This window comes from Ixodes scapularis, unplaced genomic scaffold, assembly GCF_016920785.2.
Source record: "Ixodes scapularis isolate PalLabHiFi unplaced genomic scaffold, ASM1692078v2 PGA_scaffold1__304_contigs__length_218370807, whole genome shotgun sequence".
Lineage (NCBI taxonomy): Eukaryota > Metazoa > Arthropoda > Arachnida > Ixodida > Ixodidae > Ixodes > Ixodes scapularis.
In genome coordinates this window covers 131578043-131605862 of record NW_024609846.1, presented here as the reverse complement: position 1 = coordinate 131605862, position 27820 = coordinate 131578043, and the positions used below count along the sequence as shown (strand labels likewise).

The 27820-nt window shown below is 46.4% G+C and overlaps 1 protein-coding gene and 1 pseudogene across 1 annotated transcript in view; one reads left to right on the top strand and one right to left on the bottom strand.

Annotated features, from left to right (window-relative positions):
- Positions 1 to 25232, bottom strand: part of LOC120850587 (amiloride-sensitive sodium channel subunit alpha) — a 41274-nt gene extending 16042 nt beyond the window's left edge. Inside the window, exons 1-8 of the mRNA XM_042290334.1 lie at positions 25153 to 25232; positions 24639 to 24696; positions 14752 to 14888; positions 8952 to 9064; positions 7747 to 7907; positions 4773 to 4871; positions 2684 to 2798; positions 627 to 699 (exon numbers count right to left, since the gene is read on the bottom strand). Of these exons, the coding sequence (XP_042146268.1) occupies positions 627 to 699; positions 2684 to 2798; positions 4773 to 4871; positions 7747 to 7907; positions 8952 to 9064; positions 14752 to 14888; positions 24639 to 24641 (701 nt within the window). The 5' untranslated portion in view covers positions 24642 to 24696; positions 25153 to 25232. The remainder of the gene's footprint in view (positions 1 to 626; positions 700 to 2683; positions 2799 to 4772; positions 4872 to 7746; positions 7908 to 8951; positions 9065 to 14751; positions 14889 to 24638; positions 24697 to 25152) is intronic.
- Positions 16735 to 20380, top strand: LOC121835971 (annotated as a pseudogene).
- Positions 25233 to 27820: the final 2588 nt, after the last annotated feature.

The following is a 27820-nucleotide window of genomic DNA, read 5'->3' as shown; positions in this document are numbered from 1 at the left end:
AGGACTCAAGGATCCGACCGGTTCCGAGCGTTCCGAGCGAGAAGGTTTGGCTTGCGGTTTGGCCGTTTGGTGGTATGGCAGCGCGAAGTGGCTCCTGCTCTGAACTGATCTTTACCCCGTGTTTGCTGTCGTTCGTGGTCAGTGGAGTGTCCTGCCGAATTAGTGTTTAATCGCGCAGCAAATGCAATGCGAGCCACCCTGGCTGCCCGCTCATACAGCCTATCCAGAACATGCTTTAGTGGCGCCCTCTCGAGCCGTCGACATGGAGTGCGGCAACCGTGAGCGCTCACTGAGCTCACTACCCCTCCTCTAGTTCACGGCCCCTCAAGCGACCAAGGACATCATGAAGGAGGTTATTTTTTGCTTGTTTTTGTAATTTTAATTTGCCCATAACTTTTAAAATAAAGCTAAATTCGAGAAAAGAAAAGTTTTATTAAGTGACTGGTTAGGAAATTTTATTTACAACATTGGTGTCATTACGTTCAGTGCGCTCAGGTTCGGTGCAAATTAAAATTTGAACGACGTTTGAACGACTATAACTTTTGAGTTCATTATGAGCTTCGATTTTGATGGTTGTTTTGAGATTCGCCCCCAGTTTTTGTTAAGTTGAGCTGACGTACACTCACTCGCAAGGCAACGTGCAGGAGCGCTTGCACTCGTCGTAGGAGCCATTTCCCATGAGAGCGTTGTAGCAGGTGTCTGCAAACGGGACGTTGCAGCAATGTAGTAACTGCGTAGTAATTCTGTCTCGTTGAAGTACCTCTTTAGCAATGTAGTAGATGGTATTTGGCTTCTGTGCAAGAATACGTGATTTACTGACTCGACAAGTGACGTTTTTGGGGAAAGAAGTATTGGTAAAGGATACGAAGGAAGCATTTTTTTTTGTTGCTTTTGAGTTTTGAATACGTAGATGGGTAAGTTATACGATTGGCATGTTCTATAAGTGGCTGTACAAAACAACATCACCATTCCTCGACGCTTAGGACGACATGTTGGATTAAACGTACTGAACAACTAGAGAAAAAGGGCAGTTTAATTTTATTGTAATCGTGACTGCCATAGGCAGTATGCATTACTTGTTCCGGCGTTTTCTGTGTCGTTCGCGATTAAAAATACAAAATATATATATCGTTTTCGTGTATTTAGGGTTTTTCTTTTTTCAGAGTTGTTAGATCGTTATGCTTTCATGATAAGATTTTATGTTCGCAATATATTTTCTCGATCAAAGCAATATTTGTGGTTGCGGCTCAGCAGAAGAACAACAACAAACAAATATTTTAAGGAAGCATGACACCTCTTTATATTTTACATTTTAGTCATTTTTGCCGCGGTGTTAAAGCTCGGATATACTCCAATGACCATCCGATAGACTTCGCCTTTTTGTTCCAGAAATCAATAATATTTGCGGCGTTATTTTTTTCAATCGCGCAAACTTCAAGACACAAGGTGTAGGCCTCGTTTTTCTGTATTTGTTTAAAGGTGATAACGTAATCAACATGCTCCAGAAAGTAAAAAGTAAACGCGATTTTTGATCGTGCAATCCGTGCGGTAAATGTGTCGCTTTTTAGTATTTGTTTTTAGTACAAGTTAGAGCCGTAAAAAACGACACTTAGAAGAACCTCTTCGGTGAATTTTTAACGTGTTTCGCAAGCCTTTCTAGCCAGCGTAATATTAATACTTTAGAATACTCATAAACAATGAACTTATATTTAATATTTATTCACACACCTCCGTTTGGTAGCAACCGAGTGCGTTGTGCAGACTTAAGCGCGAAACACATGTACGACGAAACCTTCCGATCCGACGTGCGGACTGCCGGAATGACCTTGAGGGGAGAGGGTTTTCGTAGCATCGGAAAGCGTTGAAAACCCTCGCCATCGACCGTCGTATTGCGCGGTCGGACGTCGGATCGGACGGTTTCGTCGTACATGTGTTTCGCGCTTTATGCTTCATTGTGATCGCTTGCGACGAGAGAACCCAATGGCGCCATCTATCGAGCACTTGCGATCTGCGTATACTCCCTGATTTCTTCTAATCCTTTTTTTTTACGCGTCATTCTGTTACTATGGGCTTGAAAAAATTTTGACAATGTTATAAACGACCATTTTTCATAGGCTGTATGAACATTTAATCCTGCCCATACTTTGTAAACGTTACTCTAGTTAAATGCAGTTTCCGGGGCTAGCTCATAGATGGCGCCAGCGTGCCAGTCGTAAGATGTCACAAGAACTCGGTCCTAAGCAAACGCGAGTGTGTGAATCAGTCTCCCTGCACAAGAGCCAACAGTGAGTTTAAGGGTTTAGAACACTGAAGCCATATTATTCTAACAGGCTGCGCTATTATTACTAAGCGAATTTGTATTCGCGTGCTGAAATGAGCGTGCGACTTCCTTGCACTGCGCATGCTTTGCATGAAGCTGTACTGCATTCATTCCAGGGGTTTCCCCAGGAATTGAAATCAGGGGGGGTGTCTAAATTTTTTTTTTTTTTTGAGGGGGGGGGGGGGGGGTTAAAGGGGGGACATTGCGAATATAGGAGTCGTTGTGAATTAAGGGGGTGCCTTCGGAAAAACGAGGGGGGGGGGGGGGTCCTAACCCCCCTAGGGGGGGTCTAGGGAAATCCCTGATTCATTCTTTTGTTCTCTCTTTTTTTTTTACCGTAGAAAGTCGATTTGTGGGGATCACCTGTAGGACCGAAATCGCACGTTGGGGCCGGGTAGCTGGCGGTGAACTCGTAATCTGCCAGCACGCAGCCGCAGTGTCGCACCTCGAGTTCCATGCTGCACTTCTGCATGCAGAGCTGCGCCACGGTATAGGAAAAATAGAAATAGCGGTTAATTTACGCGCACGCGCACGCATTGGGCGCAGCGGTACCTATACATCATCCAAAATGCATTCATGCTTTGATTAAATTTTATTTCTTTAATCATCACGAAACTCCTGTAACTTTTGTTAATGCAGAGTTGCGTTCGTATTGAAGCTATAACCCCGATTTAGACTCGAAACGTGAAGCGTGCCATGGTCGAAGAGGTATGGCGTGTTGGCAAACACCCGTGCCGCGAGCTCCGCCGGCCCCACAAGCAACTGTGAAAGACAAGAAAAAAAAAAAAAAAAAGAGAAGAAAACCGAGGAGGTGGGAGAGAGGACTTCGAGACGCTTCAAGAAGACTTTGCCCGCTGCGAAAGCTTCGAAGCGTTAGCGTCCGCTGCGTTCCTCATAAAGCGCATTTTTGCGTGCATATGAAGGCTTGAAACGAAGCTGCGAATATTTCCCGTTAATCCTGACATTTTTATGTTTTGTACTTTTTTCCGTTATTATGTGTTTCGGTTAAAAAAAAAGTATTCGCGCCTGTGGCTGTGTACGCGCAGGCTGCGAAAGCACGTTCGACGTGGCAATGCGCAGAGAAAGTGAGGGAGATGATAAGACGAGAGCGCGCGGAGAAGTCAGAACGCCGAGCCCTGGTTCGAATGATTAGGGGGTACATGAAAAGCTAGCTTTCTTTGTCTCCACTGCACTCGTCGAGCGCGTTCGAATGCGAAAGCCCAACTCCGGACAGTGGCGTTCCGCGTTCTAACGCATCGACGAATACAGCGGAGACAAAGGCTGCTAGCTTTAAAAGGTCTACCCACTAATCGTTCCAACCAGCGCTCGGCGTTCAGAGGTCCCCAAGCTCTCTCGTCTTCTCCTGTCTCTCACCTTTTCGGCGTATAAGCGTTCGCTTCCTGATTTCGCCATAGCACTCGGAACTTTCTTAACCTCTAGTTTTCCTTTCGACTCTTTTTTTTTTTAATACATATAGTTATCGCTGATGAGTAGAGGTCGATTTCTCTAGAGATGGAGAAATGTCTGGTTTTACTGACAAGTTCCTCATATACATAGAGGTTTATTTGACCGGTGGTGAAGCGCTGCCTTTTTGGCGGTTAATACTAGGGTTCCGCGTTTTTGGTAAATACCGATAAATGTCGAAAATTAGCCACCAGACCGGTTTTATCAAAATCGGGGAAAAAACAAACAAACAAAACAAACAAATCCGAGTTGGCCTTTAATATGAAAATATCCGAGCTTCTTGACGAGAAAAACTTTGCCCACAGTTTTATTTTTGTGTTAACCCCGAACACAGCCGCCACTAAACTGTCTGCGAGGCCGCTTTTTTCTTCCAAAAACGCCCCTTTTCTGGCGTCGTTTCCCGGTTGGCCTCGGGGCGTTTTCCAAGCATTTGGGTCCTTCGAACGATTCATCTAAGTCATCACAAGACCTCTGTTCTTCGATAAATGCCAAAATTTCATTTCACGCAAAAAGAAAGAAAAAAAGTACACCAAAAGCATTGAATGACTGAAAAAAAAAAAAATAATACCCGAAAATGCACCCGCGAATCGGAAGAAAAATAAACCCCGGATTCACGGAACCCTAATTATGATGCGTCCCAAACATAAGAAGAAAACAAGATTTCTCATTATTTTGATGGCTTTGCGTGGCCAACGTAAACAAGGCAAGTTCGTTATCGTTTTTTTTTTTTTTTTATTTGTGACCATGTCTCGGGTATTTAGGGTAAGCAATTAATGATATAACTCAAGGGGTAATAACAAGTTAGTAAAGTATATAGACAAAGTTTAGCATCAAAAGTGGCCGGTTTTGTTAAAACGTGCTTATTCTGAAAAATCTCGTTATTGTCCTTTGTGAGGAAATGGAAGGTAAGGGTGCGAACCCCAGAGGGGTGAATGCAATCTGTTGAAAACTGAATGCCTAGATTGAATGAACTTTAAGGAATACTTGCGTCGTGATTGAGGAATCCCTTGAACTCCGGGAAGGATCCCATGCTCTTGTAGTCTGTGCACATGCTCTTGTACGGCGATGGCAGTCTGATTGTTCGCAGCTGGACGGGCACGGAAAAGGCAAGCAAGTTTTAACCTCGCACTAGTATGAGCAAGCTAGGTTTCAAGATTTACGTTATAGGGGGCTCGAAATAAAACTGCTGTTAAGTACGCGCGTCACCAATACTGCCCGATGCGCGTTAAAAGACCCCAGGTTAACAGTCGCGTACTGATTTTCTCGTTGCGTTACTAAAGTCGGATAAATCAAACATAATTTTAAGGTACACAAACTTTCCGATTAATATGTGTGTATATAATTTATTTACGGCATTTTATAAACGCGAAAGTACGTTTTCTTTTCTCTCTCTCTTTCTTTGTTTTACCTTTTACGTCATTACATTTTCTCTCGTTCCGCGAAAAAAAGGAAGCTTAAACCTCCGCGCTCAGACTAGCCGATGTAAATTGTTTCGCTGACGAAATTGGAAGAGCATCGTAGGCTTGCCTACGCATGAATATCGCAAGCTGCCTAATGCGCAGGAGAGGTTCTAAAGCGTCTCCCATAAAAAGCTGTTGCAAGTTTTTTTTTGTTTGTATACACAGATGCAAGAAAGAATGTTTGTACACTCAGATAGACTTCAAGGAAGCCTAACAATGGCCGGACAGTGCCTCGGTGCTTGATTGTATCAGTGTGAATACATTTGTCGTATCGAGTGCCTTTAGCGCGTCCGTAGGACAAAACATGGCCACTAAAATGGCATCACAGCATCGGTCAATTGCTACACGCTCGCACCGAGCAAAGCCGTCTGGGCCGGCTCGCTTGTGAATGTGGGTATCTCTGTCGTTAGCTAATTTAGCCGAAATGGGGTTTTTAAGGTCACGCGACTGGCTTCGTGGGAGAAAGTACAGGGTGTCCTCCCCAAAAATGTACCAGGTCTGTTGCACCGTAAAAATAAACTACGCATTGGCGAACGCTAATTCTCCGCCCAAATGTAGCGTTAGGGGTCCGAACCATGATGCCAAAGTTCCAGAATTAACCGTTCTTTCAAACAAAAGTTATAAGTGATTTTCTAAGACACTTAATGAAAAAATGGTGGCCGACGGAGCTTTCGAACACATGGAGCTTTATGGCGCCAGTTACCGAAACCTGGCGAAAATTTACCCCATATTCCCATTCAAACTTCAAGAAAACCACCTGTAGCTTTTGAATAAGATAATGGTTAGCGCTGACAGATTGGCATCTAGTTCAGACCGCTAGCGCTACATTTGGGTGCAGACCGAGAGTTCGGCGATGCCTAGTCTATTTTTGCTGCTAAGATAAACAACTGTAGATTATTTTTTTTTATTTTTGTTTCGCGACACGTTGTATTTAGTTTTCCGGCCGAATGCGCTCAGCGGAGGTATGCCTTGCCTGACATATTCTTTAGTGTCAGCTTAACACCATCTTCCTCGTACATAAATTGACATTCCGTTCCCGAACTACACTAATGCGATTGGTTGCACTTGTATTTCAACTCTTAAGCGTGTTCATTCTCTTTCCGCGGGCAGAATCGGATTTTAGTTATCTAATCGAGGACGGACTTTGGGCATGCAGCCATTTGCCTTGAACGCTAGGCACCCTTACTTTCTGGTCTCCACGAACCCCCGACGGCCTCAAATCCACCTTGCGGCTATTTTAACCACCGGGGGAGGTGCCCGCATTCAGCAGAAGACAGCCCCTGGTTGTAGAAACTCCTGCCGTAGTTCGTTTCATCTTAGTCGACACCCGCCGAAAAAACTTGATTGCAGTCAAGACACATTTGAAGGTGGCAATCACCTTCAAATGTGTCTTGACTGCAATCAAGTTTTTTCGGCGGGTGTCGATAATTAAAAGGATAATCTCGCGATTGTGTTTCTTTCTGGGGTATCAACAAGTGAAGACTCGATTCCATTAACGAGCTCAATATCATCAACCATTGTTCAGCTACACCCATAGGGTTTCGTGTTTTCGAGGCTCATTTTTCTTCCAATTCGGGAGTGCTTTTAGGGAGTTTATTTTTCCAGCGGATTCGGCGTTTTTCGGTGACTTTGAATGCCGGACAAACATAGGTGTTTCTCGGGGCTCATGCGGGACAAAATAAGACACGGGCATATGATTCCCCTACCTCCGAGGCGCACGCGCCTGACCTGCATGAGTACTACCATAGATTCCTGTACTACATGGAAAACGTTCCGGTACCGATAAGAGAAGGCAACGGAACAATGGTCGTTGTTCTCCAAGTAAAAGGTAGTAGTACTTATCCTAGTAGTTATCTTTAATGATTCGAGTCTTTAATGAGTTAAATGACCGTAGCATGGAGGTAGCTCCGTGGACAGTTCACTGAGCGCCAACGCGTACAAGGAAGCTGTCGCTAAAAATTTCTTTCCGTTTAAGGGTTTCACGGTTTTCCCCTGTTTTTTATCAAACTGGCTCGGGGGTTAATCGAGGGTTTATCTGTAAGCGCGTACAAAAGACACAAAACCTTAGTCATATCTAGTGTTCTGTGTCCTCAGGGTTCATTTTTCTTCAAATTCGAGGGTGTTTTTCGGGGTTTATTTGTTTCCGCATACGCGGGGTGTTTCGGTGTGAATTTTTCGCGTAGGACAAAATTTCAAGGTTTATCAGGGTCTACGCTGGTGAAAATACGACACGGGCATGACATTTGACGAACTTTAGTGATCGTTATGCGTTATCTGAACCCTTGGAAAACAGCCTCGTACCGAAAAGAACAAGAAACGAGGTGCGCGATTCTGAAACATAACAGTCTCTTGGGTTAATTTTCGGGGTTTATCAGTATTTACTGAAAACACGGAACCTTAGTTATGACATATCTAATGAGGCGTGACGACCGAAAGAATGAAACGATAAGGGCGTAGGTGCCATGAAATACAAGTTCGCACACGCAGATATGTCAGACAGACCTGCTTGACGGTGACCTGGATGACTTTGCCCGGCAGCAAGACGACGGCGGGCAATTTGTCCGGGGGACAGTGACCCGTCTGGTGCACGAAGATGGGGTACGACCAGGCGGGAAGCAGCAGCATTGTGGACTCCTTGGACCATCGGTAGCGAAGCTCCAACTCTGGGACGACGCGCCGCAGAAAGGGTGATACTCGCTTTATTAAATTTGCCTAGAACTGCTGTGTTTTAAATAGGAATGGAAAAATAATTGATCAAATAACTTTCCTATTTATCATTTACTTTTTTTAATCGCCATCTATGATATTTAACCGATTTGAGATCTACGGTTGAAATGCCAGGAAGAAAACCGAAATGCTTTCTTGGGAACATTTATGCATATTAGAAGGCACCCACCGTTGTATTCCACAGTAAAACAGTTTCAGGTGACAATGCTGACTTCGACACAAGATTGGGCTGGAGGAAAAAGTTCTTTTTTACAATGGTAGAAAAAGAAACAAGGACGTGCACGTCTCTAACTCAGCTAATGTTTTTAATTAAGCACCCTTTGTATATACAAATCCACACCACCACAGAAATGCAGAACATCCTGTTTAAGGTCAACCCACAAACCATATATATTCACACCGAAAAAAACAACAAAAAAACAACAAAAAAAAACCGAAAAAGCACCACCATTTTTATGTGAATGAAAAAATTGTTAGTGTGCAGGCGAGCTGGTGTAAGTTATACATGATGATTGAAACCTGGGACTGTGGTCTCTGGTTTCAGTCATCATGTACAACAGTCTCAGGTTTCAATCATCATTTACAACTTTATATGTTGTGCTTTGTAGTTTGTGTGCCTCACTAGAAATCGCGTTACTTGGAGGTTGAAATGATTAATGCGGGTACATGATAAGCAATATAAAGAAACAAAGTAGTTTCTGCCTTTGTAATATTTCGGTGCTCGTGTTGTAGTCTAGAGCACCTGATGTAAACACGAATGAGCTACGAAACAAGCTGAGCCTTCCTTTCGTGCTGCTTTGGCTGTACACCGAAAGTGAATTTATTATTTATTTACGTCGATACTCGCTGTGCTGCTGAGCAATTATGCATGCTCATAACACGCAGGCAAAATAAAAACAAAATTTGACAAAACAATGGGGAGTGGTCTATGTCTAGTGATAGTACGGCGCTCCGAACGTGACCACGCGTATCCTCCTCACCCCACTTCGCCTGTTGAGGGCAGTCCTTGAATAGAGGATCGTCCTTTTGCATCGCGTTCACATCGATGGTGAAGCACTGTTGAGACGGAAGCCGGTAGTAGGTATTCTTGATTCTGCGAAAAGATTTAATATGCACCCTTTCAACTTAAGTCGCCATGTGACGTTTGTTTTACGCTAAAAGTCGAACGTGATAAGCAAAAACGTGAAGAGGATAAACATATTTTTTAAGGAAAGTACTGGCTTCTTGTAACTGCGTTTTCATGATTAATAGCACCTTTTCAAATCCCTATCAAGCAGCATTGGTGATCGCCATTTGTTAGTGACGAAACATGTGATTGGAGCCGAGTCCTCGCCGAACGCTGACTATAGGCACTCCTTTTTTTGTATTGGAGCTGAGCCGACCGCACTCCGAACGCTGCCGCAGCCCTCGTGTCTAACACCTGCTCAAGGTACGTGCCAAAGCAATGGAGGCTACTAGATGGGCGCGCACTTTCGAAAAGGGCCTGTTAATGTTGCAGTTCGGCGTATGTCGTCCTGCCCGAATTTAACCGAATCAGACATCGGAAACGCGCCCTTGCTCCCGGTTCCAGAAATTTTCGTCCACTTTCATTTGTTTACTTCAGCTCTTTGTGCCTACGAAATCCGTACCTGGATAATATTCCTGCTACACGTTTTCTTTTTTTAGTTTTTTTTTTACAACGGAGCTGTTAAGGGTTAGTTCCCCCAGGATCGTGTCCCCCGCAAGAAATAAGGACACCGAACTCTGGACACCTACCGCCATCTATGGGCGACGGCGGCAAGGCACGTATCTGGTTGCGGCCGTCACTCATAGATGGCGGCAGCCTTTCCACTCTGGCTTGCCGAGTTGCGGCCGGCCATTGCTTTCCATTATACAGCTCCGCTGGTCTTCCTTCTTCACCAGAGTGGAGAGGCTGAAAGTGTTTTAGTTAGATCCATTACGCAGTACTAGCCATCACAGAAATGTGCTCAATATACCTTTTGCTAAATTAACCAAGCACCACGGAGCATTCTGCGAGTGTAGTTTCACGCGTTGCACGTGCTGGTGTCTGCAGAAGCATAGCTTCCTTTAAGCTTACAAAGCCTGGCAGATCGCCATGGGACGCGGCCGCCGAAATTGAAAAGGTAGAGGGGCCGACAACAGATGAGAGGAGAGCCAGGTGACGGGCGCCCCGCTGCAGGGAGATGCCGAAACACACTTCTCCCAAGCGATGAAATGTCCGCTCGTGCTCCTCGCGTTCTTCGCTCTACAGCTTCTTTTCTCGTCGGGTTTGAAAACTGTGTTTTGGGCCCTTGCCGCTGCAAAAGCTGTGCGCGGACGCCCAGGTTTACCGAGAAATGCTCTGTGCTACCAGATCCTCGCGCTCCAAATCTGCGACCGGGCACTGTATGACTCCGTCGTCCAGCTGCCAGGCTTTGTCTGTCAGGCCCTAAAACAGATACCGTGGACCTACAATTTTAGCATTCTTTAGGGTGCTTGGGTAATTTAACAATATATCTATTACAACATTCGTCGATACAATAATGCGCGTGAGTAGAAATTGAATTCGTGGGTTTTGAGTGCATGTGTCGCGAGCATTTCCCCCCGTGGGGTCTAAAGGCCCCTACGCACAGTTGCGTTTGAGAGTGCTTTAGTGCCTTTGACAGCGTTGCGGCTGCGAGAAACCAGGAGATCCCTGCTTCTTATGTTGCATGCCAAGATGATTTCTTGAATTGGATTCCACGCTTCATACGAAGCACAGATGGCCGGTGATTCGCTTTCATTTCTCGACGCAACGCAGTCAAACACTCTCAAACGCAACATTGCGTAAGGACCTTAACTGTGTCCGTAGGAATTTTATAGACCTGACATCAGCTAAACTGACAGACTGATATCATTTCATGCCAGTGTCCGAACTTCAGATAGCCTGAGTGGAAACAACCTGCGATACAGTGCGGCGCATTTTTTATGTCCCCTGACTTCTGCACTTACTACGCCGTGGTGCGCGTCTTGGGTCATCATTTAGGCTCTACAAGAGAAGTCGAGAGGGTGACGTAGATAAATGCACTAAAACTGTCTTCCACGGAGGAGACATCTATAGCCTTCAAGATCTGATGATCAGCAGCACTTTATCACTAAAGCTAGTTCACCCGTTTGCGTTTAACCGTGACCGAGTGCGTTGTGGTCTATTGTGGGCACTTACCATAAGATAACACATGCCGCATATCGGTGGAACACAGGGAATTCTCGAGAAAAGAGAACCTTGCTTTTTCGGCCCGGGTTAATGAACTATGCGTCGCAGAAAGCTCGAACTCCGTGAGAATGTGACGCTAAAGCGGTGGGGATAGAATACGAAAGTTTGAGAACATGACGTGTACCTTGGCCAAACGACAGTTGAGAAAAAAGATATTTCCTTATGGAGCCGACGTCCGCCTAAGCCTCTTACCGTCAAAACAAGAAGTGACATTGTGGGCGCCTGTAATATCTTTTGCAGTGAAAAAGCAAACGAACTTGACGTCATAAAAGTAAATAACGTTATTTTTTTTTTTGCTGATACGTGTTTTCAATCGATATAAGTCTGATAAGCGTCCACAATGCCAGTTCTTGTTTTCACAATATTAGGCTTAGGTGGACGTCGGCTCAGATAAATGTCGTCTCTCTCAGTTATCTTTTGATCGAGGTAACGTCGTGTTCTCAAACTTTCGTGTTCTATCCCAACCCCGCTAGCGTCACGTTCTCGCGGGGTTTGAGCGTTCAGCAATGATTAGTTTTTTTACGCGGGCTGATAATCATGGTTTTTTTGTCTCAGAAACGCTCGTCACACTACTTGCATGCTGGCGCCATCTGTAAGATGGCCCTGGAACTTCGTATAACTAGACTGAAGGTTTGGCAGTATTCGCGAGAACGAATGTACGGGCTATTTATAAGAAATAGTCGCTTATGACAATGTCAAAAAGTATTTGAAGCCCATGGTAAAAGAATTACTCGTAAAATGAAATGTGCGCAGATCGTAAATGTTCTGGGCTTATCCGATGGATGACGCCAGTATATGCCCGTGTGTTATTGAGTCAAAAGCGGTCACGTGCGGGCACAACCGCACCGTTTCACACTCAAAACAAAAATATGTAAACGAGCCTTTACTCTGTGCGCATGTCACAGGGACGTACAATAGACCATTTTCAAAAGTCCACCAAGCAACACTGGCGGTCGGCATTTCTTTAGACTTAGGCTAGGTGGCGCAAGCTACCGCACGCTACAATGGGTATAGCCATTAACATCCGTTCATCCATCTTGGGCACGAAGAGCGCGACTGGATCCGAGTCTGCCGAGCTCTGACGCAGCACCCGTTTAAATACGAGCTGAGCATGGTTCACGCCGAACGCCGGCTCAACCCACGTGCCCAGTACGCGCAAAGAGTACGTGCCCAAACAATGGTGGACTCGAATAATGGGCAATCTGCAAAACCAGAACGTCCCTAGCGGCTGAGGGGCATTCTGGGAAATAGCTGTCAACGAGGATCCGAGTTTCAGTTATCCCATCGTACCATGGCCAGCAGTGGACATTGCGGACCTCTGCCTAGCAGCCCACATCGGAGTAATGATAATAGTAATATATATTAAGGCGAAAGCCTTATATGTCTCATCATTCAGTCGACCTTCGGAAAGCACGTCGGCGACACGCAAGGTACCAAAACGAAAGGCAAGGATGAAAACGGCGCCAAAAGTGCGCTGTCAGAGAGCGCGCTGTCTTCGGAGGTTCGCTATCACCGAGACCACAGCTGACGCCACGATCCAAGTGAGCCAATGAAACGGCGCCAAAAGTGCGTCGTCAGAGAGCGCACAGTCTTTGGAGGTTCGCTATCACGTTTACGTGACCACTCAGGCAAATTAGAGGCAATGAAATTTAAAAGGATGACAAAGCGAACTAAGAGGAATCAAAGTGAATTAGACAAATCATGTGTCTGTCTTTAATGCATCGGCGCCTGGGCTTTCGCCTTCAAGTCGTTTTAAGGCCCGTTCACACTCTTGCAACCGAGTACGACCGAGAGAGACCAGACCGGTTTTTAAGCCTCTTGCGATCTTTTAGGACCAGCTCCGCTGCAGCCCATCCGGTCCTAAGAAGTCGCAAAAGGCTTAAAAACCGGTCTGGTCTCTCTCGGTCTTACTTGGTCGCAAGGGTGTGAACGGCGCTTTAGGGATAACATAAGATATATCCTGTGAATATTTTCGGTTCCGAAGAGCCGCGGCGCCGTCGAAAGACAAGTATCCCGTACCATGAAGACCTGCGGCGGCGCATCTAATAATCGTAATGTGATGAGATAGTGTACCGGGGACAGAGAGGTGCTGATGATGTTTAAATCGATCTTGTGGACAAGGGTGATGATCGTGAGGGGATCATGTTGTGGCTGATGACGGCCCAGTGGTGTTTAGTGTGCTGCTCGCTAGGCCGGTTTTCTGTCCAGCTGATCTCACGACTAGCAAAATGTGAGGGCGGGTGCCGTGGGATTTGCTGGCTGAATCCGGGACTTGTCCGGGGAAGTCCCCCGGGGTGATGTCCGGTGACTCCACCATGCGTCGGGGCCTTGGAACCATTCAGGGCATGGAGGTCCCGCCCCAGTCGGTCCCGATTCCTTCTCCGCAAACGCCCGCTACGTCCATACCTCTCTGATGGCCTGGTTACCCCTGCAGAGTGCAGAAAGACCCTCCCGGCTCCTGAATAATTTCAGAAGCCGAGAACATTGAAGAGTTGATACGACAGGATGACCGGTCCAGTATCGATCCACCAAGTACATCGCCGTAGTCTTCGTGGATTAATCTAGGATGGGCAAATGATGCAGTAGAAGAGCACGTTTCATCTCTAGACTCCATGAGACGGTGAGCTATTGAAGGCCAAAGCAAACCGAGTGGAAACAATGAAAGTGAAAAGTGATAAGAAAATTACGGCGTTCAAATTCCTCTGTCCGCTGCGCACCTTGTGCATTTGTTTACCTCCAAAAGCTCCCACGTGCTTTTGTCTCTCCCCGAACCCAACCAAATGCAGCGTTCGCTCGGTTGTCATGGTCACCGTGCGGCGCGTTCTCTGGGTTGCTCTATGATTGACGTGCTCGTCCTTGCGTTCCGATGCGCCGAAGATGCATCTTGGAATACTTGCTCGCGGTATAGGTTACGCGAGGACATTATGAAAGCCTGATGCTAATCTTGGTGCTGGCCTTCCTCGGACTCAGAGTCTATCGAAGTCGAAAAGAAGTACACAAAACGACTTGGTGTGTAAAACAGCAGCTCAGCTAAGCTTAGCTTTGTGGTTGTGGCGTGGATTGCTTTCGCATTGATGTTTAACGTTTAATGTAATCACGAGAAGAAGTGCATACTACTTTTACTATATTACTTGCAAATGTGCATTAATCCATGAAGAGTTATGGTGGGGTATACGCTGCCGTGATGTGCGAGGTACAGGTACGCGGGACCGACTGTTTGCCGTGGTACGGCGAAGGTAACCGAGACGCAATTCTTCTTTGACAGTTGCTTCCCAGATTGCCCAGGAGCCGCTAGCGTCGCTCGGGTTTTGCACATTGTCCATCGGCCCAGCAGCTACTACATGACGGGCACTTTTGAAAAGGGTCTATATACGGGTACCTATTGGCGCCTTCCGCGATATCGACGGCACCAAACGGCGAGAACAGAAGGCTCTCGCGGCCGGTTCGGTCGCCAGCGATCTCCAGCGAGTAAGATTTCAGAATACAAAGCCGTGAAAGCAGATTCGAAAACACGCGCCATTAAAATTGACAGCAGCGTGCGTGCGTACCCGGGTGTACAGTTGAATTCCGGGCACCGCGTGTCGCCCGCCGTCATCCGGCAGTCGAAGATATCTGGTGGCGAGAAAGTTGTGGCAGTCCTCAACTCTGGCATCGTCTGGGCGATATAAATGCCAGGGGCGAATACCTGAAATATCGGGCAGATTATATCGATGCAGATCGTTAGCCTCAAAAGGGGCACACACCCGACTTCCGTAGAATTTCAGCCTTCAGGCCGCAGCGAAGAATTTACTTCCACAGCACTGTCGTCATTGACAGCCTAAGAAACTCAGACCGCGGCGTGTCTTAAGACTCTCGCTGCGCAGCCAGTGAGACTGCCGCATTAGCCTATAAGAGCGCCGAAGAACTACCCATGAAGCAAGATATGATACGATATATTTATTTTAGCTCAGGAGAGCCTCGGCGCCACGGTAAGGCAAATCGCCTATGCGTTAGCATCTTAAGGCACGCCCTGCATATTTTAAGCTGCCAGTCGCTTTACACTCTAAAAAATATGGAGCATCTTTTTTTACTCGAGGCACCTGGCAAGGCCAGTAGCTGCAATCTACGGCAGAAGCTCGGAATATAAAGAGGCTGAAAAAAAAAAACAAGAAAAAAAAAAACAGTTTGCATTGTGGCATTCATACGCGTGAAACGTCATGCTCAGTGCTACAGCGCAGAGTCTCTGTTTCGGACTACACGGCGTGCAAGTTAGTCTGCTCCTTGCGCACCTCGTTCGTTAGTGCTTTTGTTTGCCTCCAACCGCAACCTATGACAGCGCGTGATTGGTTGTTCCGTCATTGTGCGTTCCCTATACGCGTCAGCTATGTTGTCCTTTGATTGGTGTGCCCCTCGCTGCGCTCCGATGCGCCAAAGACGCGTTTTGGAGCGCTTGCTGGCCGTATACTTCGCATGAGCTTAAGTCCAGACGCGGCCGACGCTACGAGTCTGGGACCAATCAGAGAGCGTCCAAAGAGCGTCATATTCTTCGTGCTTATGTGTGTGTTCCATGATCGCTGGACCAATCATAAGAAAAAAAAAAAAGAAAACGCCGGTCACTTGCGCTTTCGACACCGCTGGATTGGTCCCATTACCTCGTAGCTTCGGCTGCGTCTGGACTTAAGCTGAAACGAGTTATAATCATAATTCTAGTCTCGTCAGATGCCGAGCTCCCTCCTCAGGTTGCTGTGATTGGCTCTCGATCCCAAGTGCTTTCTGGGAAAGCAGACTCTTGATTTCCTAGGGCGTAAAGAACCCCAACTGTTAATAACTGGCTTGGCTGACAAGTTTGTTTTAATAAAGTTATCTGGTACATTTGACGAATAAATATAATTATCCCAGAGCGAAGTTGCAAAATATTAAAAATTGGGCTGAAAAACATAATGCACTTCAGGAACTCTTTCCCAAGTTAGAGATCACAACTTTTCACGGGGTTTTTACGACCTTTAGAAGAGGAAGAACAAAAAGTTGTCAATTCATTTACGTTGTGCTTTTTCACTTGTAAATTGTACCTTCGCATTCAACTGCCTTTGACACAAAATTTAAAAAAAAGTTAGGGACATTTGTGCAATCAAAGAGAAAATAAATGTGAAGTACGCGGTATAGCTTATTTCCTTGGCTTATTTTGCTTTCTTGCTCACTCAAAATTTGAGTTTGAACCTGTTGTTTGGAATTCCTTAAGTTGGCATGGAAGCTTTCCAGCTATGAAGTACTTGAACTTTTTCATCTTCGTATTGCAGTTCCTGAGCGAGCTCGGACGCGGGTCCCAACCTGATCGGCAGCATGACGACAACTTTGCTGCTTTCCGAATGCCAGTCAGCGTTCCACCCGCCGACACGTGTACCCCTGCTGCGGTGTCATCCACCGACGTGAACTGCCCCTGCATCGAAGCACTCAACCGATCACCATCATCTACGGCATCGACACCACCTGTGCCGCCTATAAGAGCCGACTTGGACGCGCTGCTCGCCAGTGGGCATGGAGGCTTTCCAGCTATGAAGTACTTGAACTTTTTCATCTTCGTATTGCAGTTCCTGAGCGAGCTCGGACGCGGGTCCCAACCTGATCGGCAGCATGACGACAACCTTGCTGCTTTCCGAGTGCCAGTCAGCGTTCCACCCGCCGACACGTGTACCCCTGCTGCGGTGTCATCCACCGACGTGAACTGCCTCTGCATCGAAGGACTCAACCGATCACCATCATCTACGGCATCGACACCACCTGTGCCGCCTATAAGAGCCGACTTGGACGCACTGCTCGCCAGCGGGCATGGAAGCTTTCCAGCTATGAAGTACTTGAACTTTTTCATCTTCGTATTGCAGTTCCTGAGCGACCTCGGACGCGGGTCCCAACCTGATCGGCAGCATGACGACAACCTTGCTGCTTTCCGAGTGCCAGTTAGCGTTCCACCCGCCGACACGTGTACCCCTGCTGCGGTGTCATCCACCGACGTGAACTGCCCCTGCATCGAAGGACTCAACTGATCACCATCATCTACGGCATCGACACCACCTGTGCCGCCTATAAGAGCCGACTTGGACGCGCTGCTCGCCAGTGGGCATGGAGGCTTTCCAGCTATGAAGTACTTGAACTTTTTCATCTGCGTATTGCAGTTCCTGAGCGAGCTCGGACGCGGGTCCCAACCTGATCGGCAGCATGACGACAACCTTGCTGCTTTCCGAGTGCCAGTCAGCGTTCCACCCGCCGACACGTGTACCCCTGCTGCGGTGTCATCCACCGACGTGAACTGCCCCTGCGTCGAAGGACTCAACCGATCACCATCATCTACGGCATCGACACCACCTGTGCCGCCTATAAGAGCCGACTTGGACGCGCTGCTCGCCAGTGGGCATGGAGGCTTTCCAGCTATGAAGTACTTGAACTTTTTCATCTGCGTATTGCAGTTCCTGAGCGAGCTCGGACGCGGGTCCCAACCTGATCGGCAGCATGACGACAACCTTGCTGCTTTCCGAGTGCCAGTCAGCGTTCCACCCGCCGACACGTGTACCCCTGCTGCGGTGTCATCCACCGACGTGAACTGCCCCTGCGTCGAAGGACTCAACCGATCACCATCATCTACGGCATCGACACCACCTGTGCCGCCTATAAGAGCCGACTTGGACGCGCTGCTCGCCAGTGGGCATGGAGGCTTTCCAGCTATGAAGTACTTGAACTTTTTCATCTGCGTATTGCAGTTCCTGAGCGAGCTCGGACGCGGGTCCCAACCTGATCGGCAGCATGACGACAACCTTGCTGCTTTCCGAGTGCCAGTCAGCGTTCCACCCGCCGACACGTGTACCCCTGCTGCGGTGTCATCCACCGACGTGAACTGCCCCTGCGTCGAAGGACTCAACCGATCACCATCATCTACGGCATCGACACCACCTGTGCCGCCTATAAGAGCCGACTTGGACGCGCTGCTCGCCAGTGGGCATGGAGGCTTTCCAGCTATGAAGTACTTGAACTTTTTCATCTGCGTATTGCAGTTCCTGAGCGAGCTCGGACGCGGGTCCCAACCTGATCGGCAGCATGACGACAACCTTGCTGCTTTCCGAGTGCCAGTCAGCGTTCCACCCGCCGACACGTGTACCCCTGCTGCGGTGTCATCCACCGACGTGAACTGCCCCTGCGTCGAAGGACTCAACCGATCACCATCATCTACGGCATCGACACCACCTGTGCCGCCTATAAGAGCCGACTTGGACGCGCTGCTCGCCAGTGGGCATGGAAGCTTTCCAGCTATGAAGTACTTGAACTTTTTCATCTGCGTATTGCAGTTCCTGAGCGAGCTCGGACGCGGGTCCCAACCTGATCGGCAGCATGACGACAACCTTGCTGCTTTCCGAGGGCCAGTCAGCGTTCCACCCGCCGACACGTGTACCCCTGCTGCGGTGTCATCCACCGACGTGAACTGCCCCTGCATCGAAGGACTCAACCGATCATCATCATCTACGGCATCGACACCACCTGTGCCGCCTATAAGAGCCGACTTGGACGCGCTGCTCGCCAGTGGGCATGGAGGCTTTCCAGCTATGAAGTACTTGACCTTTTTCATCTTCGTATTGCAGTTCCTGAGCGAGCTCGGACGCGGGTCCCAACCTGATCGGCAGCATGACGACAACCTTGCTGCTTTCCGAGTGCCAGTCAGCGTTCCACCCGCCGACACGTGTACCCCTGCTGCGGTGTCATCCACCGACGTGAACTGCCTCTGCATCGAAGGACTCAACCGATCACCATCATCTACGGCATCGACACCACCTGTGCCGCCTATAAGAGCCGACTTGGACGCGCTGCTCGCCAGTGGGCATGGAAGCTTTCCAGCTATGAAGTACTTGAACTTTTTCATCTTCGTATTGCAGTTCCTGAGCGAGCTCGGACGCGGAGCCCAACCTGATCGGCAGCATGACGACAACCTTGCTGCTTTCCGAGTGCCAGTCAGCGTTCCACCCGCCGACATGTGTACCCCTGCTGCGGTGTCATCCACCGACGTGAACTGCCCCTGCATCGAAGGACTCAACCGATCACCATCATCTACGGCATCGACACCACCTGTGCCGCCTATAAGAGCCGACTTGGACGCACTGCTCGCCAGCGGGCATGGAAGCTTTCCAGCTATGAAGTACTTGAACTTTTTCATCTTCGTATTGCAGTTCCTGAGCGACCTCGGACGCGGGTCCCAACCTGATCGGCAGCATGACGATAACCTTGCTGCTTTCCCAGTGCCAGTTAGCGTTCCACCCGCCGACACGTGTACCCCTGCTGCGGTGTCATCCACCGACGTGAACTGCCCCTGCATCGAAGGACTCAACTGATCACCATCATCTACGGCATCGACACCACCTGTGCCGCCTATAAGAGCCGACTTGGACGCGCTGCTCGCCAGTGGGCATGGAAGCTTTCCAGCTATGAAGTACTTGAACTTTTTCATCTTCGTATTGCAGGTTAATAAACAGAGATCATGTCATTGTTTCCGTTCTAATAATATTTGCCTTTTTAAGCTTCCATGCCCTGAAGCCTGCATTGAATCATTTAGAGTGTTGTTACTCCTTTTGTTCGGTGACGTAGAGAGAAATCCAGGCCCTATGTCAAAGGCTGAGGTTGAATTTGTGCAAGATCTCAACAACAATGACAACAATGTCCTAAAACTCGAGAGTATATTAACCTCACTTCAACAAGAAGTACTTGAACTCAAGGCAAAGCTAAAGCAAACCGATGAAACGCTCTTAGCGGTTTCCGAACAGAATACTCTGCTAACTAACGAACTGAGAGAAAGACTAAAACAAACCGATGAATCTCTTCTAACGGCTACAGGACAGAACGCTCAGTTAAATAACGACGTAGCTTCAATAAAGTTGAAGGAGAGGACGCTGCCACTAATGAAGAGCCTCAGTTATCGGCCCCTCTACGTGGTCTATCTAATCTAAAAACGCGCTGTGATGATGCGGAGGGCAGGTCCCGTAGATCAAGTCTGTTATTTTTCGGTCTCCCTGATATAGATAAGGAAACTTGGAATGAGTCTCAAGGTTTGGTCGTCGAACTGTGCTTCGAAAAACTCTGCATTCGTGTTAACCCAATCAGAATCGAAAGAGCGCATCGTTTGGGCTCCTTCAACGAACGAAAGTGTCGCCCAATTATTGTTAAGTTCTCTTCATTTAAAGAAAAAGAAAGTATAATGTCATCAGCATACAAACTAAAAAGCTCGCCTTTTGCTATCAGTGAGGATTTCCCGGTATGCGTCCGACTCGCGCGCCGCAAACTGCTTGAATTTGCCCGATCAAAGGGATTGCCCTTTAGACTTCGTCACGACAAGCTGTTGATGAATGACAAGTGCTTAATATCTGACACGGTGCAGAGTTTGGTTCGAGAAAAAAAACAGGCGTCTACGCCGCTTCCCTTTCTCGCCGCGCACCCATCGGGTTCTGTCGACCAGAGTCAAACGCAACTGTGATGTGCCCGTTGAGCATTCTGTACTGTTCACTAACATTAGAAGTTTCATACCTAAAAGGGAAGATGTGCACTCTTTGATTGATACATGCAACGCGGACTTTGTTTTTCTTACTGAAACATGGTTAAACCCTGCTATCGCTGACGCAGAATTGTTTCCTCCACATTTTGGTTTTCATGTTTACCGAACTGACCGCGTCGGAAAGAGAGGGGGTGGTGCTCTTTTAGCTGTGAATAAGCGTATCCCATCAAGGCTTATCTCGGTAGAAACAAGCCTGGAAATCGTCTGGGTATGCCTTACCTCTAAGCCAAGTATTATAATGGGTGTATGTTACAGGCCGCCAGATAGTGGTAAGGATTTCATTAATGAGCTTCATAAGTGTCTCTTTCAGCTTACATCCCTTTTTCCTAGTGCCACCCTTGTTCTTCTTGGAGACTTTAATTGCCCAGACATTGATTGGACTGCCCTCTCCTCCGGCAGTGCTTTTTCCGATGCTTTCGTAGACCTTTGCCTTGACTTTAATTTCTCCAACGTTATCACTCAACCAACCAGAACTACCAAAATCTGCAGCAATGTGCTGGACTTGTGCCTAACGCAAGAGCCAGACCTTATCAGTAATGTTACGTACTTACCCGGCATTAGTGACCATCTTGTTATCGAATTAACACTCTCCCTTACCACTCCTCACAAATCACGCTATACTAAACTCATCCGGAATTACGCGGGTGCCGACTATAGCTTTATCAACTCGCAACTGGAACACCTCTACGGCACGTTCTCCCACGATTTTGAGGAAAGATCTGTCAACGCTAACTGGACGCTGTGCAAAGATAAACTAATTAAACTTATTGAGTCTTTCATACCACTCACTCGTGTCATCTCTGATAACAACAATCCGTGGTATAACAAAACCATTCATAAGCACTCCAACAAAAAGAAAAGGCTTTATAGAGAGGCTAAGTGTTGCGACACACTGGAAGCCTGGAACAAATACCACGATTGTGCAACGGGATACAAAACAGCTATAAATGAAGCGAAAACTAAATTCTATACTTGGGACCTCTCCAACATTTTGGTCAACAAGCCAAATAAATTTTGGAAGATTATTAATCCTTCTACGTCGTCTCCCTTGCAATTCACTGACAAAAGCAATTGAGAACTTGAAGCTGTCTTCCAGCTCAGGGGATGACCAAACCGATTCGAAGGTTCTAATAAACACGAAACACATTTCTGAAGCTTTTTTTTTGTGAAATATTTTCCCAGTCAATTAAACTTTCTGAAATTCCGAGGGATTGGAAAACTAGAAACGTAACCCCTGTGTTCAAATCTGGTGACCGCCACCTAATTACAAACTATCGGCCCATCTCCCTAACTAGCGAATCATTTAAGCTCATGGAACACGTACTTTACTCCAATATAATCAATTATTTAGAAGATAACAACCTCCTTTTTAATCACCAACATGGTTTTCGGAAACCGTAGTCTTGCGAAACCCAACTAACGGCGTTTCTTCATGACATTCACGCAGGTTTTAATACCAACATTCAGACTGACGCCATTTTTCTCGACTTTTCTAAAGCGTTTGATAGGGTCCCTCATCAACGTCTTAAAATAAAACTTAACGAATTTAAAATCCATCCCACCATCGTAAATTGGATATCCGAATTCTTGACTAACCGCACCCAGTACACCACCATTAATAACTCTAAATCTCCCTCGTGCCCGGTAACCTCAGGCGTCCCTCAGGGTAGTGTACTCGGGCCCTTACTCTTTTTAATCTACATCAATGATATTCATGTGCACATCTCCTCATCAGTTCGTTTATTTGCAGACGAGTGCGTAATTTACAGGCCCATTCTCTCACTCGACGATCACCATACCTTGCAAACAGATATTTCAGAAGTCATTCAATGGTGCAATAAATGGCAGATGACTCTCAATTTCGACAAATGTAAATCCCTTTCCTTTTCTCGTCGTGCTCTTCAACCTTTTTCTTACCATTTTGACGCGTCCCCCATCAACGTTTGCAGTTCATATAAATATCTCGGTATTCATTTAACATCTGACTTTTCATGGACGTCTCACATCAGTAATATAGTAGCTAGCGCAAACCGTACCCTCGGTTTTTTGCACCGAAACCTGAAACCCGCAACACCAGAGATAAAACAATTAGCATACTCAGCTTTGGTTCGGTCTAAGCTTGAATTCGCTTCTTCTGTGTGGTGCCCTTGGCAATCTTACCTATCTAACAAACTTGAATCCATCCAAAACAGGGCTCTTCGTTTTATTTTTTCTGATTACTCACCATTCACGAGCATATCTGGATTGCGCGAAGCAGCTAACCTTCACACGCTTTCATTGAGGCGCCGAGTGTCCCGTCTCTCTCTCCTTCACCGAATCTTTCACCATGACATGCCTCTTCGTGAATCTCTGCTTTTACCCCCGTGGCAGATTTTCCCCCGCTTTGACCACTCCTGCAAGTTGCGGCCCATTTTTTCGTCAACTACTTCATACAGTAATTCAACTTTACCTTTGGCAATAAACGATTGGAACATACTACCAAATGACATTGTTACCATGACTGACACACATAAATTTGCTGCCTCTATAACCACTTTCATCTCTTCATTATCCGACTAGTTCCCTCTTCTATTGTGTTAAAATTGCGCGCGGAAGTGTTCGATTGAGAAAAATAATAACAAATGTACCACTCCCTTGTGTAATGCCCGTAAGGGCCTTCAAGGATAATAAATGATGATGATGATGATAATGCATCATTCTCTATCGAGCGAGTTCAAAATCGGTTTATCGCTGTTGTTGACAATCGATTCTTTAGACGTAAGTTGTACTATAGTTACAAAGGGTGCCTACGAAGTTCGATTTATATTCTCTGTTTGATAGACGACGTTATCGGGATATCTTATTTTTGTATCAGGTTGCGATTGGGATCGTCGACCCCCTCCCTGTCCTGCTAAGCTCGATTTGTTTCCATGCCCCATCACGTTTGAGCCGTAGCACAGCCTTTTTTACCTGCTCACATTTTTTGTACAATCACCGCTGATATGAATGCAAGCGGAATTTAACAGGATCGATTCTTCACGGCTAGACATGTTTACTGACATATCAACGTGTAGTCATAATCTCAAGGGCCTATTACTTGCATAGTTCGGTGAAGTCAAATTGTGCTTGCGCATGCTTTTTGCATTCAGCACATTTTCTTCTGTGTAGTTTAATTTTAATCTGTTTGCTTTCCTGTGTTATGTCCGAAAATGTGTTGTGTACCACGCAAAAGGCAATGAGCTGCTTGTGGACACATAAAATAAAGATTAATATTAATATTAATATTATAGTTCTCCACTGGATCTGTACTAACTCACAGCTTAAGAAATGGAAGGCATGGCGAGTTCCAAGCATCTTATTATCGCTCCCCAGCAAATGCGATTGCGGCATTAGCTGATGAGAACGAACGAGAAATCGCAACGAAAGAAACGTGAACGTAATAGGCGTGAGCGGGATAGGCGTGAGCATAATAGGCGTGACAAAAATAATCCACTTTAAAGCGTTTTTTTTTTTCGGGGGCAAAGTTATGTTTTGCTAAGCACCTTAGTTTAGACAAGAAATTGGAGCGTGCTCTTGACCACCCAGACACTCTGCTGGCTGTCATCAAGACCTGCATTGTTGTCGGTCCCCGACCTCCCGAAAACGAAAAAAGGGAGGAATCGACAAACAGGAGGCCAGAAGGAAAGCCGTGCTGTTTACGAGGTTGATGTCCTCACTGAAAAGAAAACGTACGCGCGCGCCACAACGTTCCCGTTTTTATTTTATTATTATTTTAACGCATACTTTCTTTTTTTGCAGTGCACAGCAGAAGTTGTGCTTTGTTGGACAGCATTGACACACTTGACGCGACGACTTCAGCTTACTAACATAATCCGTTAGACGCGTAGAACTTACCATGTCGTGCCTCGCACAACCATGTGGTCGATACTTGCAGAGTTTATCTTTGCTCAACCTAGAATAAACAGAACGTACCTGTATTGTCATCAAGGAGACAAAAAAAGGAAACTTTTAATACCTTCCTTTGCGTTGAGCAGGAAGATAGTGTTTAAATTTACATTGCACTATTAGACACTTCATTGACACACAATTATCAAGGTTGTTAGCGAGCCTGTGTTGTTCAATTGCGCGGACAGTTGACACACAAACTTGCTTGTTAGCCTTAGGGTATAGTTTCGCCCGACACGGCAAAGAGACACCAGAAAAATTTTTCGAATTAAAAAAAAAATGTAACGCGTGTTTCGCATAAGGACTCATCCTAAGCGAGTACAAAAAATCGTTGCGCTGCCCCTTTAGCCAGTTTTTTTCTCCTCAAAATAGAACCTTGGGCGTGTTGTAAGGGATGATGATTAAAACGTACAGTGCTAGTAGACGGGACAGATGAGAGAGTACACACAATCGCTGTACTTACAATTGAAGTTCAGTTGTTAAGGCACAGCCCTATATACGACGACCAAACAAGAAAAAGCACACACGCACCCAAAGACAAACACTAGATCGCAGCAGCATAATCGCGAATGCTGTCGACGTGCAAGGAATTCGAACTCTTTATCAGATAGCGAAACAGACGGGGCGCTTACATAATCTTCTTTTAGACGCGCAATCATGCCCGCTCCGATAATTTCTTTGGTCAGGGCATTCCCGCTTCCTCCAATGACTGAGCATTTTTTTTTTAAATCTGCATCACCAGTCACGACAGTGAATGCCCAAATGTCCTGATATCACACTGTTTACATTGTAATAGTGTTCTCTCAAACTAGCGTTCAGGCATCTGCCAGTCTGTCTACGTACTGTTTACCGCAGGAAAGCGGAATGGAATAAGCAACTTTTTTGTGTGTATGTATTCAACAAACCGATTGCGATGCTTCTTAGTTCAACCCAAAGAACCAAAGAAGGTAAGACAAACATTTCTGGAAAGATTACATAACTCGTTAGGAGCAGAAAAGATAACAGTGACGTCTACTTGCACACCTATTTTCGTTAATCTATGGGAAACTCTCTGCAAAAACGGCACCAGAGCAACTTTGATTATTTTTTCTTTGGGAACGTTTACCGCGTCTTCTGTTTTAATTTTTTTTTTCAATAATGGGCATGCGACCGACATTAGTAGGTGTTCCGGTTACTCTACTATCCGAAGGCGGGAAACTTGGCCGCAGGGGTTTCCCAGGAATTTAATATAGGGGGGGGGGGGGGGGGGGGGTGTTAGGGGGAGCATTGAGATTTGAGGAGTCGTTGCGAATTAAGGGGGTGCCTTCAGAAAAACAAGGGGGGGGGGGGTGTGTACCCCCCTATAGGGGGTGTGTAGGGGAATCACTGCTTGGGCGCCAAACCTAACTTGTGCCCGATGGGAACAGAATTTCCTTAAAGCTTTCGTGAAGCACAGATCCACGATGCACCTTTTTACCAGGTTGGAATGGGCAGATTCGTAGGATAAAAGTGGCTCCAGTCCACGAGGCTCGTACGACCAACAAACGCGTTCTTCTAAAAAGTGAAGACGGAGGTCGAGGAAACGTATGGACCCATTAGCAGAAAACTCGTGAGTTAAAATCAATAGGGCCAGACAGTCCCTAAAAACAGATAAATTATTTGACACCAAGTGGGGCAGTTCATGGTTTCTACTGCACAAGCAAGTCGACAACATATCTAAAACCTTTTACCACATTAGGATCGGCTAAAGTGGTAAAAATACCTCTGTCGTGATGAGCAAGGTATATGTGTAAGCATCCCGTCTGTTTCGTTATCTGGTAAAGAGTTAGAATTCCTTGCACGTCGACGGCATTCGCGATGTTGGTGCTGGGATCTAGTGCGTGCCCTTGGGTGCGTGTGTGCTTTGTCTTGTTTGGTCGTCGTATGTTGGGCTGTGCATTAACGATTAACCTTCAGCTATAAGTTAAGCGATTGTGTGTCCTCTCTCTCCTGTCCCGTCTGTTTGCTCTGTACGTTTTTACCCTCGGTTTCTCCTGCAAACATCCCGAGTTTTGATCGTTGTTGTCCCGCAGAGTAACGGAGGTTTGCCTACTGACACCCTCACTGCGCGTCTTGCTATTGCTAACTGCCCTTTGGCATGGCGTTTGAGTAGACTACTTACGGGGTGCTTACGTTGAGAGACGATTGCTAGTTACCATGACAGCTAAGCGCTGCCGCGCTTGTGGCCATGGTAATGATCGGCGCATCTCTTAGCTGTTAAAGTGAAAATCAAAACGGTTTTACGGGACAGTGGAATCATTTGTTTTCAAAAATCAGTGAAGGCAAAAAAGGAAACAATCGTTTTTCCCGACAATGTTAAGATACCTCGCGTCTATCCCACATTGTCCCTGCGCCTCGAGAAGAATTGTGGCGCTGTTCCGATGAAGGATCGGGCCAACGCGGGCGCTCCGGATATTTTGAAAGCGGCACGATTCATTCTTTCTTATGATTGTAAGTTCAGAATACATGAAAAATGAAGAGGACACAAAACAAGGTCATCACGTATTACGACTTCCCTTCTACCTTATTTTCTGCGTTCTAAAATAAAAAAATATACATACATATATAAATAATAACACAAATTTCTTACAAAAAGTTAGGGCGCAAACAAGCTGGTGAAAGTTTAACATATTGGTTTTTTATTAGACCAGCTGGTGAAGGTTTAACATATTGGTCTTTTATTATATTGAGACTTTTTGTTGTGTTCTCCTTTTTCCCCCAGTCTCGGGGTTTTGTCCAATATAAATTTCTTCTTCTACTCCTGGTAAATCTTCAACGTATAATGCATCCAGTAGACGGTGGGGGCACTAGATAATTCCGAAATGGTGTATTCTGACTCCGTCCGAAATTTTCATTTTATCCCGGGAATTTCTCACTTTAACGCAAAAAACGTTTTCCTTTTTTTTTTTTTGACCAAGATTTGTAAAAAAAGGTGCATTAAAGTTACGCGAAAGAAAACTTTTTTTGTGACTTGTTTAAAGTCAAATCAGTTTAATTTCCGCGCTAGCTGATAAGCAGGCAGCGCTGCATTGAGATCTTAAAAAACACGTCAATCTGTATTAAAACCTCTTTCCCAACATAAAAAAATGGCGTAAGGCAGATTTAATTGAGAC